This window comes from Cheilinus undulatus, linkage group 22 (assembly GCF_018320785.1).
Source record: "Cheilinus undulatus linkage group 22, ASM1832078v1, whole genome shotgun sequence".
Taxonomy (NCBI): Eukaryota; Metazoa; Chordata; class Actinopteri; order Labriformes; family Labridae; genus Cheilinus; species Cheilinus undulatus.
In genome coordinates this window covers 23931305-23948832 of record NC_054886.1, presented here as the reverse complement: position 1 = coordinate 23948832, position 17528 = coordinate 23931305, and the positions used below count along the sequence as shown (strand labels likewise).

At 39.6% G+C, this 17528-nt stretch overlaps 2 protein-coding genes across 3 annotated transcripts; one reads left to right on the top strand and one right to left on the bottom strand.

Annotated features, from left to right (window-relative positions):
• The first annotated feature begins 2891 nt into the window (after nt 1–2891).
• ankrd53 (ankyrin repeat domain 53) lies at nt 2892–6022 on the top strand. Of its 2 annotated transcripts, none has more exons than XM_041780049.1 (6): nt 2892–2949; nt 3246–3339; nt 4087–4286; nt 4613–4777; nt 4868–4988; nt 5441–6022. In XM_041780049.1, the coding sequence occupies exons 1-6, from the start codon at nt 2897–2899 to the stop codon at nt 5984–5986; spliced, it is 1179 nt and encodes a 392-aa protein (XP_041635983.1). In that variant the 5' UTR covers nt 2892–2896; the 3' UTR covers nt 5987–6022. The 2 variants fall into 2 exon arrangements, with proteins under 2 accessions (XP_041635983.1, XP_041635984.1); XM_041780050.1 differs by lacking the exon at nt 2892–2949 and adding an exon at nt 3089–3132.
• A 3081-nt stretch (nt 6023–9103) lies between these two features.
• tex261 (testis expressed 261) lies at nt 9104–16830 on the bottom strand. The gene is made up of 6 exons (XM_041780145.1): nt 16643–16830; nt 11831–11910; nt 11583–11736; nt 11414–11481; nt 11190–11292; nt 9104–10344 (listed from the first exon to the last, which is right to left on the bottom strand). Exons 1-6 carry the CDS (start codon nt 16710–16712, stop codon nt 10229–10231), a joined length of 591 nt encoding a protein of 196 aa, XP_041636079.1. The 5' UTR covers nt 16713–16830; the 3' UTR covers nt 9104–10228.
• Between the last annotated feature and the right edge of the window lie 698 nt (nt 16831–17528).

The window sequence follows — 17528 nt, the reverse complement described above, 5'->3', positions numbered from 1 at the left end:
ACCAGATGCATTATGTCACCACACTGACTGTAGTTTGACGACAGACTTCCTCTCTGCTCACTGTTCAGCGACATTAGTCCAGAGCTTTTCTCCAGCCGTTGAAGACTGATTAATATGGTCAAGGCGTTTGCCGGTGGACGTTGAGTTTAAAGCAAAATGAACACACAAAATGTTTTGAATAGTCAAACATACTGGTATTCATTATTCTGAGCAGCGACAGAGGCCAGGTCCACACAATGACAAGAATTATTAGTCATACAACAGGCTAGCACCTCAAGCTAAGCTAGCATTTCTACTGCTTAATTTGACGTTTATGCTAGCATAGCTACCGCGTTAGCGGATTCTTACCTGGGCTACTCTTCCGTCCATCAACACAACCGAAAGTTCGTCTTCTTCTGTTTCTTCTTTAGTTTTACAGCAGTTGGTGTCCACTTCAGCACAACAACAGTAGTTACAGAACATCAGCTCCAGAATATTCCGGCTCTTTCCTTTGTTACTGCTGGATCCATCAATGTAGGGTGGAACTTTGAAGTTGAGATGGGGGGGGGGCTTTGAGTTTGCTCTGTATAGTATGGAGACTGTAGGTAAATTATCGTCACTCAAAAAACTTTATAGCAAAAAAGTATGTAGCTTTTTCTGTTAAAAAGGGGTGAACAGTAAAATTTTTATACATTTATTCGCCCAAACACTTTGCCCCCCCCCCCAAATGGTTTAGTCAGTTTATATTTGATGTGACAATTTTTATTTATCTGTTTTATTTATTTTTTCACTCCCCAATTACTTAATTTCATTTTTATTTAATCATAAGTCTTTACTTCTAACACTCATTGTTATGTTGTACCTGATGAAGTCTCCATTGTCATTTAATGGTACACATCTAAGCTGTATTTTTTTCTTGAATCATTTTCTCTGTATTTTTCTATAAAAGGAAAATACAATAAACCACTTTTGATGTATGCCTAATGTTTTAAAAATGTTTGATAAAGCTTATTTATAAAGAATCACACTTCCAATCACTATAATTTAGTGACTATGCAGAGCATGATACGGGATTTTATTTATTTAAATGGCATTTTTGTTTACATAGATCCTATTAATGAATAACAGCTTAAACCTGTCCAGAGTACAGTTAACCCATGTTAAAGTCAAACTATAGTAATCATCCCTGCATGTTTATCCATAAGTTCAGTCAGAGGTCAAGTGATCGATGGTTGTGATCAGTGAGGCCTGCTGCCCAGTGAGTCCATCGACCCCTCAGCCCACAGAGACATGGAGAACATAACTTCATATTCATACAGAATCCATACAGGCCCTCTGAGGCCTCCACAGAATCAGCAGCATTGATCTGCTTTACTCTAGCCTAATGTGAGCTGCCACTCCTATCGCACCATCAATACAAGCTCACAGAGATGTATGAGGAGAGAGCTGAGGACTCCACATGGGAGGGCGGAAGTATCCATTTCTGGCATGCCTGCAGCTACTCTACTGCTAGTATCTGTCACAAGCTATTACACTCAGACACAATACATGTTACTGGATATGCTTGATAAGGAAGTGTCCTTTTAATTTGGGGTTTATTCAAGAGATGCTTTAAATGGCTTTTCAAGCATTCGGCCTCTTTACACATTAGGATGTTTGACCTTTACAGCTCCTCTGAGGGGTTTTAGCAAGTTAGGACAGACAGACAGATGCCTGTATATGAGCAATGTGAGCAAGAAAGATTATCTGTAGGAAGCTGATTGTCAAGTTGATTATCAAGTCATTATTTCTACAGTGCCTAGAAGTATTTACCCCCTTATATATTTTACCCTTTATTAACTTTACAAATCAATCATGGTCAATATAATTTGGTGCTTTTTTTTGGCAAGAGAATTACAAAAAACAAAACAAAACAAACAAACAAACAAACAAAAAAAACTCTTTAATGTCAAAGTGAAAACAAATTTCTACTAAGTAATGACAATTAAATAAAAAGAAGTAGCTTACTATAGTTCACCAAAAGGCACACTGTAGGCTCCATGGTTAAGTGGAAGAATTGTCTTGGTCTGATGAGACCAAAATGTTTCTTTTTTTTTTTGACCATCAGACAAGACTCTATGTTTTTGCAGACACCAAACACTGGACATCATCACAAACACACCATATCCACTGTGAATTTGCAGCTTGACTTAAAGAAGACTGTTTAAGAGCTTGAGCGGTTTTGCAAAGAATATTTGCAAAAGTAAAATTGCAGTGTCCAGATGTGCAATTGACACCTATCCATACAGACAGTGCTGCAACTGCAGCCAAAGGGGCATCTCCGAAATACTGACTTGAAATCAATAAAAGGGTAAAACATCCAATATTTTTATAGGCACTGTATTATGTTTTTAATTGCCACTGGGTCAGTGAGCCAAGGCAATGAACTGCACCCAGAAAAATAAAGCCTTTTTGAAAATCTTTGACTTTTACCTTGCATTAGATTACAACACTGACACTGAGAGGCAGGAAGTTTTAAGAGGAAGTTCAGCTTTCAAAATAAAAACAAAATAGTTTACCAGTGAAGATCAAAGTGTGGATAAAATGGCTAGAATTTGGTATAACAGCATATAAAACATCAAATTACTAATATTATGAACAAAAATTGTAATTATATGGTTTTAAACTAAGAAGAAACAAACAAGCCCATGATATGAAACGCAGAGTGAAAGGACGCTGACGACTATAATTTATCGTAGCATTGATATGCTGTTGACAGTCATATACATTTCTGTTAACGCCCAACATTTACGAAACAGTTAAAAAAAACTCATTTTCGAAGTCAAACAACCGATAGAGCGCATTTACGCTGAAACCAAAGATTCAGCTTGTGCCGTAAATCACGTCCTGTTGCCTGGTTACTGTTCCCATGAGAACAATGGAACCCGTCAACATATCCAGGAAAAGACGACGAGGGAAATGTAAAAAACGGTAAATAGGATAAGAAATAGTTTAGTGGACATGTTTGTCTTTAGCTCTTTTGGCCTACTTCTAGATATGTTAACATAGGCCTAGCTTAGCTTAGCAGCTTTATTTGAAAAATAGCCGTTTTTTACCGTTAAAGAAATGATGTATACATAACTTACGGATGTTCAATGTTCTTTTACGTAACAGGTAGCACGGCTTCATTGCTTATATTTGTTTGCCAAGAGATTGTAAATCTCTTGCGCCTTGTTTTATCAAAAAAGCCATCTTTTAAAGGTCATATATGTGGCGTTATTTTGTAGGCAGGTCACCCAAAAAGCTTCTTCAGACGGGCTCGTGCTCTCAGCTGCTGAAGGTGGAAGCCAAGAGAAGCTCGATGCTGTGGTGGACATACAGGTAGGTACAATAAGGCACAAAAGGCCCTATTTACCTTAAGACAGGGCCCACTGCATGTTGGTTCATTTCTCAAACTCTTCTGTCACAAAGACCAGAGATAAAAGATTATTTGTTGGGATAAAGTAGCCCTATACAAACACTTGAAACAAAAAACCCAAAGTAGCCTGTTTTACACTAATAAAAGAAAATAAGCATGCAATAATTGGTTAAAAACCAAAATCAAACAGAATGGTGCTTTTATGTAACTTGTTGAATAATATTCTGAAGGCCTGTAAAATCTGGTTGATAAAATAAAAATGTAAATGCAAAACCATTAAAGGAAACTTCAGTCTGCAAAGAAATAAAAAGTATCCAAAGATTTAGAGAAATGTTTGAACATAGAAATTGTTTATCTAAAAGCAACCACTTCCAAAAAGTTGGAATAAGATTTAAATATGAACTGCAAACACAACACAAACTCCATTTCAAGGCCCCTGTTCTTCATCATAGCACATTAAGACAAATATGGGCTTTCAATAATGGTTTCACTCAACATTAGCGAGAAAGCATGCATAACTGTACCTCCTGTTTTAAGTGCCATAAGATCCAAACCTTTACGTGAAAGGCCTGTTTGCTATACTGCCGAATGTAATTCCCCTCAGTTAGAACTCTGGTCTCATTATTTAAAGGACAACTTAAAAAAAAACAACTCATTCATAACTGCACATGATGAAATGACACTTTGTGCTTTTGGATTTCATCCTCCAGGGTCTGTCAGCCCTCCACATGGCCTGTCTTTATGGCCAGCTGGCAACCATTCGACTCCTGCTGGACTCCAGGCCGGGGTGGATCAGCATCAGAGATCAGCAGGGTCGCCAGCCTATCCACATGGTCCTGTCCTCCCTGAGCTCCCCAAACACCTCCTCGTGCGTCAGACACCTCCTGGAGCACGGGGCTGATGTCCATGTGTAGGCGTCATAGTTTTAGAATTGTAGCTTGGAGCATCTTTTGAGTTTACGCAGCTTTTTGCCTCATTACGGGTGATTTTTATGAATTCTGTCAGCTGGATCCAGTGGCATCCAGCTGTTGTGGGCTCATACAAAATCTCGTAAAACCTAAGAAGTGTGAAAGTGAAATTATAATTGCTATGAGATGATGATGAAAGTTTAAAGCTGCTGCAGCGAGAGATAATGATGGCACTGATGATGATTATGATGATATAAGTAATGAAGAAAATGGGAATACAGCTGAGAGAACATTGTTTTTAATGTCTTTTTTTTACTCTTGTAACCAGCACCACAAATTCAGGGGTGACCCCGCTGCACCTGGCTTCCTCTGAGGGCCTCCTGGACTGTGTAAAAATCCTCCTGCAAGCTGGAGCAGATGTTCTGGCTCAGGACAGCATGGGACTTACTCCTCTGGATTTTGCCCGAATCTTCTGCCACAGGAAGGTTGCAAGGTAAAAAGCTGAATAAACAGCTTATACCACAATGAACTCTTCTCCACAAAAAATCCTTTTTGTATCGACTTCCTTGTGTTTTTGGTGTAGGTATCTGAGAAGCTTTATATGGCAGAGAGACAAGGACAAAGAACTGAGGGAGAGGATGTTAGTTCAAGCTTTATACAGGGATCTGGTGGACATGGTGAAACTGAATGATCTCAATAAAAAGGTGAGCTTGCATCATGAAGGAATATATGAGAAAACACGTCATTTGTTATTTGATTATTTAAAAATGGCCAAATCCGTATTTTTACGTGCCTCCATCGCAGTCTGTTGTGCCATTTCACAAGTAATCGCAGTGGTGGGCAATTCATCATACCCCTCAGTTTCAAGTGTGGTCCTGAAAAATCTTTGTTTCAAGGGCTATGTAGCTCTTGGCCTGTAGTCCTAGCCCTTAGATTTAAAATAAATATACTATATAAAAACTTAAATTAAAGATTCAAAATGTGTGATAAATTTGACTGTCAAAAGGAAAATGCTAAATATACATTATTACATCAGTAACAACAAGAAATGAGAGGTACTGCTTTGACCACAGGGGGTGCCAAAATCAACATAAAAGGAAGTTCCTCACAGGAGCTTTAAGATAGTCTTCTCACACGTATCTGTGTCCATTTTCAGACACTTACCAATGAGAAGATTGCAGAGTGGGCCAAAAAGAAAGGGTTTCCTCCCCTTAAGGATTTCTCCCCCAGAGTCCAGCTGAGTAAATTCCACACCAAGTGCCTCTGTTCAGATCAAGACAGCTCTAATGTAAAAACCACCAAGGAACCACCAGAGAACCACAAGGAAAGGCTTAAGAAACCTCCAGCCTCCTCGTCCAGGCCATGGTCTGTCTACACTGTCCTCGGGTCGGAGAGAGCCCCCAGAGAAGAGCCAGACCTCCGGGGCTCTGTCACACTGTGGAGGGACAGCAGCAAGAAACCGTCTCAGTACAAGACAGAGTGGGACAGCACACCTCGCTCTGCCCCTGACCTGCCTTTGGATGTCCTGGAGAGGGTGTTATTCCCCAGAGCCTACCCCTCCAGGATCGACTCCCTGAGGCACTTTGAGCCTCAGGACATCATGGAGGTCCAGCAAAGAGGATACCCCCAGGAGGAGAGCACCTCCCTCTGGACGGAGGTGGTCATGCATCTGGTAGAGGTGCTGGAATTTGGACACTACTGATGCTGGCACCCTTTTCTTGATTACAGTCAACTATGATATTTGTAACCTATAATACTAGGATGCTGAAGACATGCATTAAAACTCATCTGGTATTAACAGTTTCAGGTATTTTTTTATATACAAGTCAGTTTGAGATGGTAAAGAACAGGAAGCCATGTAGAGATTTTCTTTAAGCTATATCACTCAAGAGGAAACTGAAAGTCTGCACTGCTGTGATTGGTTGGAGGCCCAGCATCAAAGGCAATGACAGCAGTGCTGATGTTCAGTACAACGCCTCAACCTGAGTTATAATTGCAGTTTTATTTGGCAGTTTTACAAGTATTTAAAGAGATAAATAAGACTTTACTCCTCCAATTTAACACATTCTTCTGCTTTACCCTCAGGATTTACTAGGGATATTTTTGTCCTTTTCAATTTTGAATTACTTTTCCAATTTTATGAACTGTGGCATGCAATTTGGTGGAGGGGTGCATTTTTCCCCAAATTTTGAAAATTTTAAATTATTCATTAAAATATGCCTAAAGTACTTTGTGTAATCATACAACTCACAGTATGTTAAGGACAAAAATGTCCTCATTAACCTCCATTATAACATACGTATATTTTTTAACCCTATTACCGTTAAAGTATAAAATCATGTCCTCTGTTGTTTTTGGCTTTCAATTTAGAGTCAAGACCCTACATTTTTGTTCTATTTTCACCAGATGGTGCCATTTGTATTTTTTCCAATAGGGTAAATAAATAGATTTTTCCTGGTTACCACAATTGGACATTTCTGAGGCTGCTGAAGGCTAATACACCAAATATTTGCACATTTAAATAATTGATTTGTGTTGATATGAACTTGAGTCTTAGTTGACCCCTTGTGAAGAAGAGTTCTTGATCTGCTTTGACAGTCCTCTGAAGGCTGCACTCATCGCTGTTGCTTGAGCACCTTTCCTTAAACACACTCTCCATGAACAAGCTTTGATACAGCCTCTGAGAATAGCCTGCCCTTACAGCAGTGACCCTCTGTGGCTTACCCTACTTGTGAATGGCATCAGCGATTGTTCACTGGATAATAGTCAAGTCAGCAGTCTTCCACATGATTTTAGTAGTGTGTACAGAACCAGAGTGAGAGAATAAAGGCTCAGGAAACCTTTGCAAATTGGACTTTTCCATAATATTATAACATTTTGAGATAGTGGTTTTTATCTCCATGAACTGTAAGCCATAAACCTTTACGTAATGTTCAAATTTTTTTGTTGCTCCTGTACTTTGTGGAATAACATCCTCAATGTACTCATGTTAAACCATCCCTTCTTTGATATAAGTTTTATTTAAAATAAAGGCTTGCCTAGAATTGATGCCTGTCCAAAATAAAGGCATTTCATTGACCAGAGTAAATAAAAGCCTTGAAAACACTGGCTGTCAAAATTTTACTAGCTGACTTAATCTAACATTGTTTGCTAGCACCAGTTTTCTGCATAGGAAGACTTCTATGTGCAATCAAAAGGGATCTTCTAACAGGCATGAAAGCAGATGTTCCCTAACAAAACCTCCTGCCAACACTCTGACAGAATTTCAAATGTCACCTGCTCTGAATGCAGGGTTGAATGACAGAGGTGACTGAAGGGTGAGAAACCACATTGAACTGGGTCACCTGTCACACCTGTACCCCTACACTTCCACTGATCCCCCCAGGGAACTGACTCGGGATCCAGGTGAGAGCTTGTCAACAGCATGTGTGGTACTGTGAGCTGTGGCCCGACAGTGAAAGGAGTGTGTTGAGGTTTTTGTCTCTTACTGAAGCACTTAGTCCACCAGTGAGGGTTGAAGGTCAAGCTAGCTACAACCAGGTCTACGCACTGTGACCAACTCACACTAGACCGAACGAAATTGCTTGATAATACTGCAGTCATACAGTGCTTAAAAAGTATTCACCCCCTTGGATGTTTTACCTTTTTGTTTTTATAAATCTATAATGGTCATTATAATGTGTGCTTATTTTTAGAAAATAATTACCCAAAATCCTCTTTAATGCCAAAGTTAGAAAAAAAAGATTTCTACAAAGTAATGCAGACTGATTAAGATTGTCCTCCAGGATTTTCCCATATTTTGCTGTGGTTATTTTACCCTCTTCCTTTTCAAGCCTTCCCGGGCCTGCTGCTGAGAAGCATCCCCACAGCATGATGCTGCCATCACTGTGCTTCACAGCGGGGATGATGTGTTGTTGTCCACCAAACACAGCATCTTGTCTGATAGCCAAAAAGCACCATTTTGGTCTCATTAGACCAAAGAACTTTCTTCCACTTGACCATGGAGTCTTCCACATGCCTTTGGTGAACTTTAGTCCAGATTTAGTATGAGTTTCTTCAACAGTGGCTTTCTCTTTGCCATTCTCCCATAAAGCTTTGACTGGTGAAAAACCTTGGCAAGAGTTGTTGTATACAGAGTCTCTTCCATCTCAGCTGCTGTAGCTTGTAACTCCTTCAGAGTAGTCATAGGTGTCTTGGTGGTCTCTCTCACTAGTCTCCCTCCGGCGCGCTCACTCAGTTTGTGAGGCAGCCTGATATAGGCAGATTCACACATGTGCCATATTCCTTCCATTTCTTGATGGATTTAGCTGAACTCTGGAGGATGTTAAGTGCCTTGGGATTTTTTTGTATTACTAGTAACCAGTAACTGAATCTTCCAGACACAGGTGTCTTTATACTGCAATCACTTGGGACACATTCCCTGCTTTCAGGTAATCCCCATTTCACTTATTGTGAGACTACTAACACCAATTGGCTGGCCCTCTGTTGAATTAGGCCAGTCACTTTCAAGGGGCGATTATTTATGCAGTCACCTTTTTACCTTATGTATTTTTAATTTACATTATTTTGTAGAAATCTGTTTTCACTTTGACATTAAAGCCAAACCAACCAAATTATATTGACCAAGATTGATTTTTAAAATCAATAAAAGGGTAAAACATCCAAGGGGTGAGTACTTTTATAGGCATTGTACTCTTGATAGAAAGTGTATTAAATCACTGTATCACTAACAGTTAGATTCACCCATTTAATTTTAAAGCAAGGAGCAGATTAATTATTCTTGGAAGACCCCCAATAAAAAAGAACCATTTAATCTGAGTTATTTCAACAAAACCTTTTTATTTTACTTTACAGTCATGTGCATACCAACCTACTATGAATCACTCTTGGTAATTGGTAAAAAGAATTTCAGCCTTGTTTTTGATTGAACTACTCTGAGCAGCTTTTGTCCCTGACACCTGCGAGCTTTTGGGAGTCGTCGCAGCAGGTTTTATCTTCTGAAGTGCGTTTTTACTCTGATGTTGTTTTTGATGTCAAGGACCATGTAAAAAATATTTCGATTTTTAAAAAAAGTCAAAAAAGACGTGTGTTGAAGACTAAAGCGCTGGTGATACATGGATGTGTTGACTTAAGACAAGGAGAACAAAGAAAGGAAGAAAAAGTGCATTTATGTGGCTGCTTTTGAATCATCCAAATTATATTTCCATTGTTTTTTTTTATCTGCCTTTGTCTGTGCCTTTTTTATTAATGTGATGCAACAAATAAGAGTACTCTAAGCATGAGACATCTTAAACCACAGCTGATTCATTACTTCTATTTTGGGTGATCTGAATAAGCCGTCTGGCATTTTCCAGCAGCTTTCTGGGATCACTTGGCACCAAAATCAAAGCTTTGACATCAGGATTTAGCCAGATATTACCTAAATTATGTCTCATTCATTTTTAAAAGGCTCCTTTAACTGGTTGACATCTTAAATGCTGCTTCTGTGTATAAAAAGTACAAGTGTTAGACAGCAGATGTATCTTAAGAAAACAACTGATGATGATTTATCTGCCACAGTGAAAGTTTACATGTGTTGTTGGTTATTTTCAGACCCAGCACACTTATTTTCATACCAAAGCTTAAAAAATGGAGAAGTCCAACGTGACGATAAGAAAGCATTACGCTACAGAGAAGATCCCGTCAGTGAGAACTCTAGTAGATGTAGTTGGCAGTCAGTACGCACACAGACAGACAAACATGGCCGGTGTAAACTCGTCCAGCACGGGGCTCTGTCCTGTTCATTGGTCCGTCCTCTTCTTTTTCCATATTGGCCTCCACTTCGTTTTAGTCCCATCCACAGACAGATTTCATTCCACAGTCCTTCCTGCTTCCCATGAACTTACAAACACTCACGCACTCACACATATCCGAACCCCAAGGCCTCACTCCGGGTCCGAGCCCTTCAGTACATTTTCTGTCGGCTGGGCAGCACCGCCTCCTTGAGGAATGAGAACACGAGGAGGATGCCAGACCTCTTTCCTCTCTTGCCCTTGGTGAAGTAATTGGACACCACGTCATCTAGAAGAATAAGGAAATTATTACTAAAGGATAAAAGAAAAGAAATGCATGTTATATTCTGTACAGAGAAACATACACTTGATGTGGAAAAAAAGGAAATGACCTTCCCAACATATAACAGTTTTTCCCATCAATAATCAAGACCACGGTGCTCTGCCATAGTCGCAATTTTACTGCCTCATCAACGATGCATTTTCATAAAGCAGACATCCTGTCAGCCTGCTCAGCGGTGAACCATATGTGCACATGCGCAGACAAACACTCTGCAATGTGTGTGCTTCTGCTCTCTCTCTCTAATTTGCTCTCTAATGAAATATTCTGGTCATTTTCGTCTTAAGTGACAAATCCTCAGCGTGCAAGCTTATGATTGAGAAGACTGAGCCTCAGTCACTTTACAGAAAAAAATAACAGTATTTATAGTGGATATAAAACATGTTAAAAACTCTTTGCACCTACTCATTTGTGCAAAGAGTTGATGTTTTATTATGAACATAAAAATAAAAACCCATTAAAGGTACGAGGTTAAAAGCAATCTTTACATGCCAATAAAAAAATCGGTAGAATCCAAAACCATTATCATCAGGTCAGACAAGAAAAAACTGAAAACAGGAATCAGCCAATCAAATTATAATCAGTACACCTTTGATTTAATTACAACAAGAGCACAAAACTGTGGCCAGCTGACTGAAGGAGGAAGTTAAGTGGCAACAAAGCCATGGCTATGATACGTAAACGTGAGGCATAAAGTTAAATTGACATCACAAATTGAGTGGAAACTTGTTTATTTGTCATGAACTAGACTAGGGATGCATGTGGTTAAACGGCTAAATTTTTTAAGAGCTCACCTCCTTGTTGCATGGTGGATGGTAGCACGTTTTCTCCTGCTGACAGCGACACAAAGAAGGCGAAGGGGATCACCCACAGGCAGATGGTGAAGTATGCCAACACCTTTATGTCAGTCAGGAACAAATGCAAGACAAGTTTTAGGAAAATGGAATTCTAATAGACAAAAATGTTCAAAAATTCTGATGTAAAATAAAGCATAACATCAAAACAAGGAAGTCATTACCTCTGAGAATGGATAATACTCTTGTGCAAAGTACTGGAAGGCCATATAATGGTTCACCACCACTAACACTGGAGAAAATGTAACAGATTTGCAATGATTAGACTTCATACTACCGCACTAGATGGTTTTACGTGTCAATCCAAATATTGCTAATGCCTGTGAAACTCACCACAGGAGAGGATGAAGTTTGGGGAGCTGAGCAGAATGTAGGGAAACGTCTGCAGGAGGCCGAAGTACACCAGGTTGGTGAAGAGGCCGACTCCCACCATAAACACAGGGAAGCCTTCAAACACATACAGACCTGCCAGCACACCTGTGGAGAACTGACACATTCACAGGGAAATCAGTGGGGTCTTTAACTACACGCTTTACTGCAGGAGGAAGGGACAAGATAGAAAAACATCTTTGTGTACTCACCAGTATCATGTACTTGATTATTCGACTGGTGGCTACTGTGTATTCTTCTATTAGTTCTGCCAAGTAGTACAGGCCAGCAGCTTGGAGAAAAGGGGAACATTGTTATTAGAATATTTGCATTTAAATGCATATTCAGGTCTTACGCCCCTTTTTAGTGAAACATACTGACAACTGGGCACACACTGAGCTGTTGTCTGTCAGATTTCACTCTTCTACACTATCAGTGGCATAGGTTATGCCCTATGTGTGCACTGTTTTAAAATCACTTCACAACAGTAGCTAGCTTGCGGCTCCCTTGAATGTTTTAGGGATGTTGCTGTCAACTTCTATATTTTGAGTAGCAATGAAGGCCAGGTTTCTGGGTATTTCAGTGTGACTGTAACAAACAGCATCGCTGCAGTGCTGGTTTAAGGTGGACTTTAAGGTCAGAGCCCCTCTAGTGTGTGTAATGTGTTTCTTTAATGCTCTTTGATCCAAGGGGGAGTGAGCTAAGCTGCTATTGACATTAATTGAGCATGCTTCTAGGTAAGGACTTCCTGAGGATTCAGTGTAGCTCACAAGTTCACGTCTGGGACAAATTATCCATGGAGGGTGTTCCAAATCAAAAGAACTGGGATATTTAAAACTGTAAATAGGGGGTGCTGGCCTCTTGGTTGGTTGCAACCTCATATACAAAGACAACAGCTCTACAGTGGGCGGCCTGGGTTCACCTTCAACTGGCAGCTACATCCTTTTCTTTTGAGTTGTCCCCCACTCTCTTTCCCAATTTTCTGCTCTATCAACTGCAGTTTCAAAATAAAGGATCCTTAGTCAACAAAACTGGTAATCATATGACATTGATACACGTTAAGAAGTAGAGAGCTCTCATGTTTTCAGGCTATTGTGCTGGTATGAAACCAGAACTCCAACCAGGTCTTGGGCAGTTCTCAAGCTTAGATCCAAAAGCAAAAATACTATTTGAACCTCTTTAGCCAAAATAATCATTCAAACTGATCATTTTAAGTGAGTTCTAACAGAAATAGACAGCAAGATGTCAAATGGCGAGCAAGAACAGGCTGAAAGTGTTGTCTATGTGTTAAAAAACAAGTCAAAGCAATAATAGAGTCAGGCATTTTTAATGCACCACTATCTCCACTTTGTACAGCAAGCTAACGATCACTGCTGAGTGAGATAAGTGAAGGAATGTCCTCCGGTACGACACTGTGAGTGTTTTGTTGATCTTCCCATTTTCTTATTTCTTTACCATGTCTAGAAAGGAAAGTAGAATATGGATTTTGTTGGGGTACAAATGATGCACATTTCTGCATCACTTGCAGGCTGCTAGGACACTGAAATAGGAAACAATGGGATCCAGCTGATATTCTCGCATGCCTTGGGTTTCATGCCATTACAGTGTGTTGCTAGACATTTTTATCTGAGATTTAAACATGCTTTTCAACAAATGTCTTGTCCTAAAAACTTGAAAAAAAAAAGAGAAACAGATCCATGAAGAAATAAAATAAACATGTCAAGTCAGTCCCAAAAAACCGTCTCCTTTACAGTTTCCATTTTTTGGTGCATAAGACAAATTTCAGTTTCTACCCAAAAGGCATCAAATCCAATAGCATGCCCCTGTCAACAGCCAAGTTGAAGCAAAAAGAGACAAGCCAAATAATATCTGTTAAAGTTATTAAAGGACATCTGTAAAACCGACATGACCCACAGTTATTGAGCTCATAAGAAATGAAGGCTGAAATAGCCTGAAAAACTCAAACAAGTCGAAGCATGTAATGCGAGAGCTGAAAAGGTGAAGGCTAACAGAGCAGAGGCTCCAAGAAAGTCTGAGAGCTTCATCACGCAAAAGCAATCTGGACTTCATAAAAGATAGAGTCAGAATAAAGAGAGAGAAAAATGGTGGCAGCAGATTGGTTTGCTCCTTTGACCTCTGCTAACAACAAAAAAAAGACCCAAACTGTGGTCCTGCTGTCAGCACTGGACAGCTCAGCACAATAAATACAATGTTTAGAAGAATTTCAGCCTTTCTGGGAAATACTGCTGCTTGTTTGATTTCAATGAAAAAGATAAATAAAAGAAAAGAGTTTGAAAGAATGTGATAATGTTAAAATAAGGCCAAAGGATTACAAAAGAAGTATGCAGCCACTCTACAACAGTGTTTTACATATTTTCACTCCTTTTGTTTAGTGTTTTTGATATCAAATGGGACAATACTGAATTAAAAAATAAGTCTATTGACACTCACAGATTACACATGCTGTTTAACCTAGCTTTTTTATCACAGTATTTACTGTTGGAGAGTTACAAAGCAGCTTATAAACAGCAGCAAACATCTGACGCAGCATGCTTGGCAGGGGGGTTCTGATTCTAAATGTATAAATGTCCTTCTCAACATTATTTCTGAATTTCAGAGGTATCATTAAGAAGCAATAAAAATGCAAGGTTATAGCAACTCCTTTCGGCTCCTGGTAAACCCAAAAAAGCAATCCACGGTTGAAAAATAAAGCCAATGGGGAAGTGCATAAACCTACAGCTCCTTAAGCGCCCACTTGTCCAGTTCTTCGGCGGTTATTGAGCTGAGCTAAAGTCGTGGCAGTGTTTTAAATATAGCCGCTGCTGCAGATCAGCTTGGAAAGCTCCCTTCAATAACCAAATGGCTGACATCACACGGGCTTTATCTGGATTTTTCTACAGTCCAGGAATTAACCATTTCGGGTAATAGTGTACTATCATTTTATGTAAAGGATAATGTATTCAAAGCCTCTGAATGCCGTAATTCACAAGAATCAAGTGTTTAACACAGCTACTATTCAGAAATGCACAAAAATTTGACAAGACAAGTGAGCTGTGTTATTAATGTACATGCAGTGCATTCAGAAGGTATTCAGACCCATTCACTCTCTCAATTCTGTTATGCTGCAACCTGATGCATAACCAGTACTCTTCCTAGAGCTGGTCACCCAGCCAAACTGAGCAATCAGGGAGAAAAGTCTTAGTAAGAGAGGTGACCAAGAACCTGATCGTCACTCTGATTGAGCTCCAGAAAGCCTGTGTTGAGATGGGACATAAAAGTTACAGAAGGACAACCATCACTGCAGCCCTCCACCCATCTGGGCTTTTTGACAGAGTGACTAGATGGAAGCTTCTCCTCAGTGCAAGAAAGCACCTGAAGGACTCTCAGACCGTGAGAAACAAGATTCTCCAGTCTGATGAAACCAAGATTGAACTGTTTGGCCTCAATTCTGAATGCCATGTCTGGAGGAAACTAGGCACCTGCCCAATACCATCCCAACAGTGAAGGACGGTGGTGGCAGCATCATGCTGTGGGGGTATTTTTCAGCAGCACTAGGGGGACACAGCACATTTGAGCTTTTTAAATAAGGGATGCACAATATCAACAGCATAACAGCACCGGCAGATATTTAAAAATTAACTGAAATTTAACACAGATATATTAGATGTAAAAAAAAACTGCCTATATCAGCTGTAAATATTGGCTGTACTAATAAGAGGAGTCTTAGGCTAGACCAGCAGACCCATATCAGCTGAAGTCTTTTTTTCTTTATTCATCATAATTCCTTACACTTTAAAATGGGTTTTAAAGACTTAAATGTGTTATCTTTTACATCCTCAAACTTTAAATTGTGTTTTTAAGGGCTGAGATTTTAGGTCTGGACTACAGTTAAATACCGGTATTGGCTAGAGTTAATTAGTATATAAATGCAAATGGGTCACTGACAAAAATCCACACAGCTGGCAAGAGAAGAAAGACTCCACCAAAGACATACTAACAGCCTGGAACTACAGGTCAGTGTAAAGTTTTGTCAGTCACTGAGCGCCATTAGCTAACTATGTCAATGAATTATTACAAGATAACCAAAAAGTGCAGTCCCCCCCAGTCCATTTGTCATAAATTAGATCCTCGTTATTACAAAGTAAGCGCACCGAAGCACCTGTGTTGCTGCAGACAGAGTAAGGCCTTAAAGCTGTAGAGTAACACTCACAGATCTCTGCAGGCAGCAGCCACACCTGGCAGCTGCGGCAGGTGTTACGTGGCCAGGTAACTGCAAGTCAACGTGGACGGCCTGACTCAGCGTCAACTCTTCTCTGACATTTTGGAACAAATTCAACTCGTGAAGCTCAGCATAACCGGATTAACAGTCGGATAAACCGCTGCATATAATCTAATTTAAACGAACTGAGATGCCTCGGGGAAACGACACACATTTTAAGTAGTTTGTGCAACAAAAACTGGTGTCTAAAAATGCCAAAGTTCTCTAATAGCATTCCAGACCTTTTAACCACAATGACGCAGTTTTGATTAATCGTCGACTAATCAATAAGCGCGGCTCGACAACCCCAAAAGCGATTAAATAAACAGAAAACGCTAGCTTAATGTTAGCACACACACCAGCTGCAGGAAAGCGTCATAGTTTCCAGAAACAAATGTGATTAAATATAAAGATAGAGCAGTTAAATAGTAAACAATGATTCATATTTTTTTGCTTAAACAGTCTGGTTTCGTTACTTCGTAGAAATAATAAATCATATTCGTCGCAGAGAACTCCTTTAGCTGGGCTAGCTAACTAGCTATGGTAATTTAATGCGTATTTTAAAAGCGAAATCACATTTTAATTTCATCTTACAGGTGTGGCAGTTGAATAAATCTGCTTTTAATTCTAAACACAACAATAGAATTGCTGATGAAACAGCATTTTCAGAGAATAATGACGCTAAAACACAGCCCGCTAGCATTAGCATTTAAACAGCAGCTAGCAGCTCCGTTAGCACTTGCAGGCTAATCAAACATGTACTCACCTATAGCTAGAGTGACGAAGGATATCTGGATCACCAACGACAGCCAGCTGAGTAAATAAATAAACCACATCTCTCTGCATATGAAATCCACAAAAAATAGAGGAAAATTATGCAGAAAACAGCTAGCAGGGTGCTAACTGTAAACTGGACCACCGGTCAAAGTTCCTCCCCTGTTTCCCGTAGAGACCGAGGAGAGCAGAAAAGAGGGGCTTAGAGGTAAGGAGAGGCTGCTTTCTTCTGTTATAGCGCCATCTGTGGTTGGAGGAGCGACGCATGAGTCCTCCTTAAATATACATAAATGATTTGTTTTAGCTACCACGTGTACTGCATGTGCTTTAAAGTACCTTTACATATTTATACAGCCACTATTAATGCATGTATCTGTCATACAGTGCATCTATATTTATTGAGGGCCTGAACAATGTAGTTAACCCACTGTGACTGCAATACAGGGCAACACATTTGACTATGTAACCTACCACATTTATATCTAAAACGTAATAAAATTGTAACTATGTACTATCTATGTATATGTGCACTCCTGGTTGAAGCTAAAATGCATTCCCAGTCTCAGTCCCTGTGCTGCAAGCAGGGACAATAAAATGGCATTAATCTTAATCTTGGTCAAATGTTCAACAGTTACACGTTGTCCAACCTGACAATGTTAATCATGTCATGTCCATTTATACAGTACACTGCAAATTATTTAGCCCCCCCCCCCCACACTTTTGTTCAATTTTATGTTGCAGCCTGATGCAACAGTTGGAAAAAAAAAAAAAAATTTATTCATTTCAGACATTTTTGCAAATTTATTAAAAATCAAAATCTGAAATTATTACATTGACATTCAGACCCAAAAAACAAAGACAACCCCCCCCCCCAAAAA

Excerpts from the sequence above, each read along its gene's own strand:
- tex261 (XM_041780145.1), bottom strand. The coding sequence starts at position 16,712 with ATGTGGTTTATTTATTTACTCAGCTGGCTGTCGTTGGTGATCCAGATA. Across the intron at positions 11,482-11,582 it reads AAACTTCATCCTCTCCTGTG|TGTTAGTGGTGGTGAACCAT; the intron begins GTGAGTTTCACA and ends CATTTTCTCCAG. Across the intron at positions 11,293-11,413 it reads AGTATTATCCATTCTCAGAG|GTGTTGGCATACTTCACCAT; the intron begins GTAATGACTTCC and ends ACTGACATAAAG.
- ankrd53 (XM_041780049.1), top strand. The coding sequence starts at position 2,897 with ATGGAACCCGTCAACATATCCAGGAAAAGACGACGAGGGAAATGTAAA. Across the intron at positions 2,950-3,245 it reads CGAGGGAAATGTAAAAAACG|GCAGGTCACCCAAAAAGCTT; the intron begins GTAAATAGGATA and ends GTTATTTTGTAG. Across the intron at positions 4,287-4,612 it reads CACGGGGCTGATGTCCATGT|CACCACAAATTCAGGGGTGA; the intron begins GTAGGCGTCATA and ends TCTTGTAACCAG.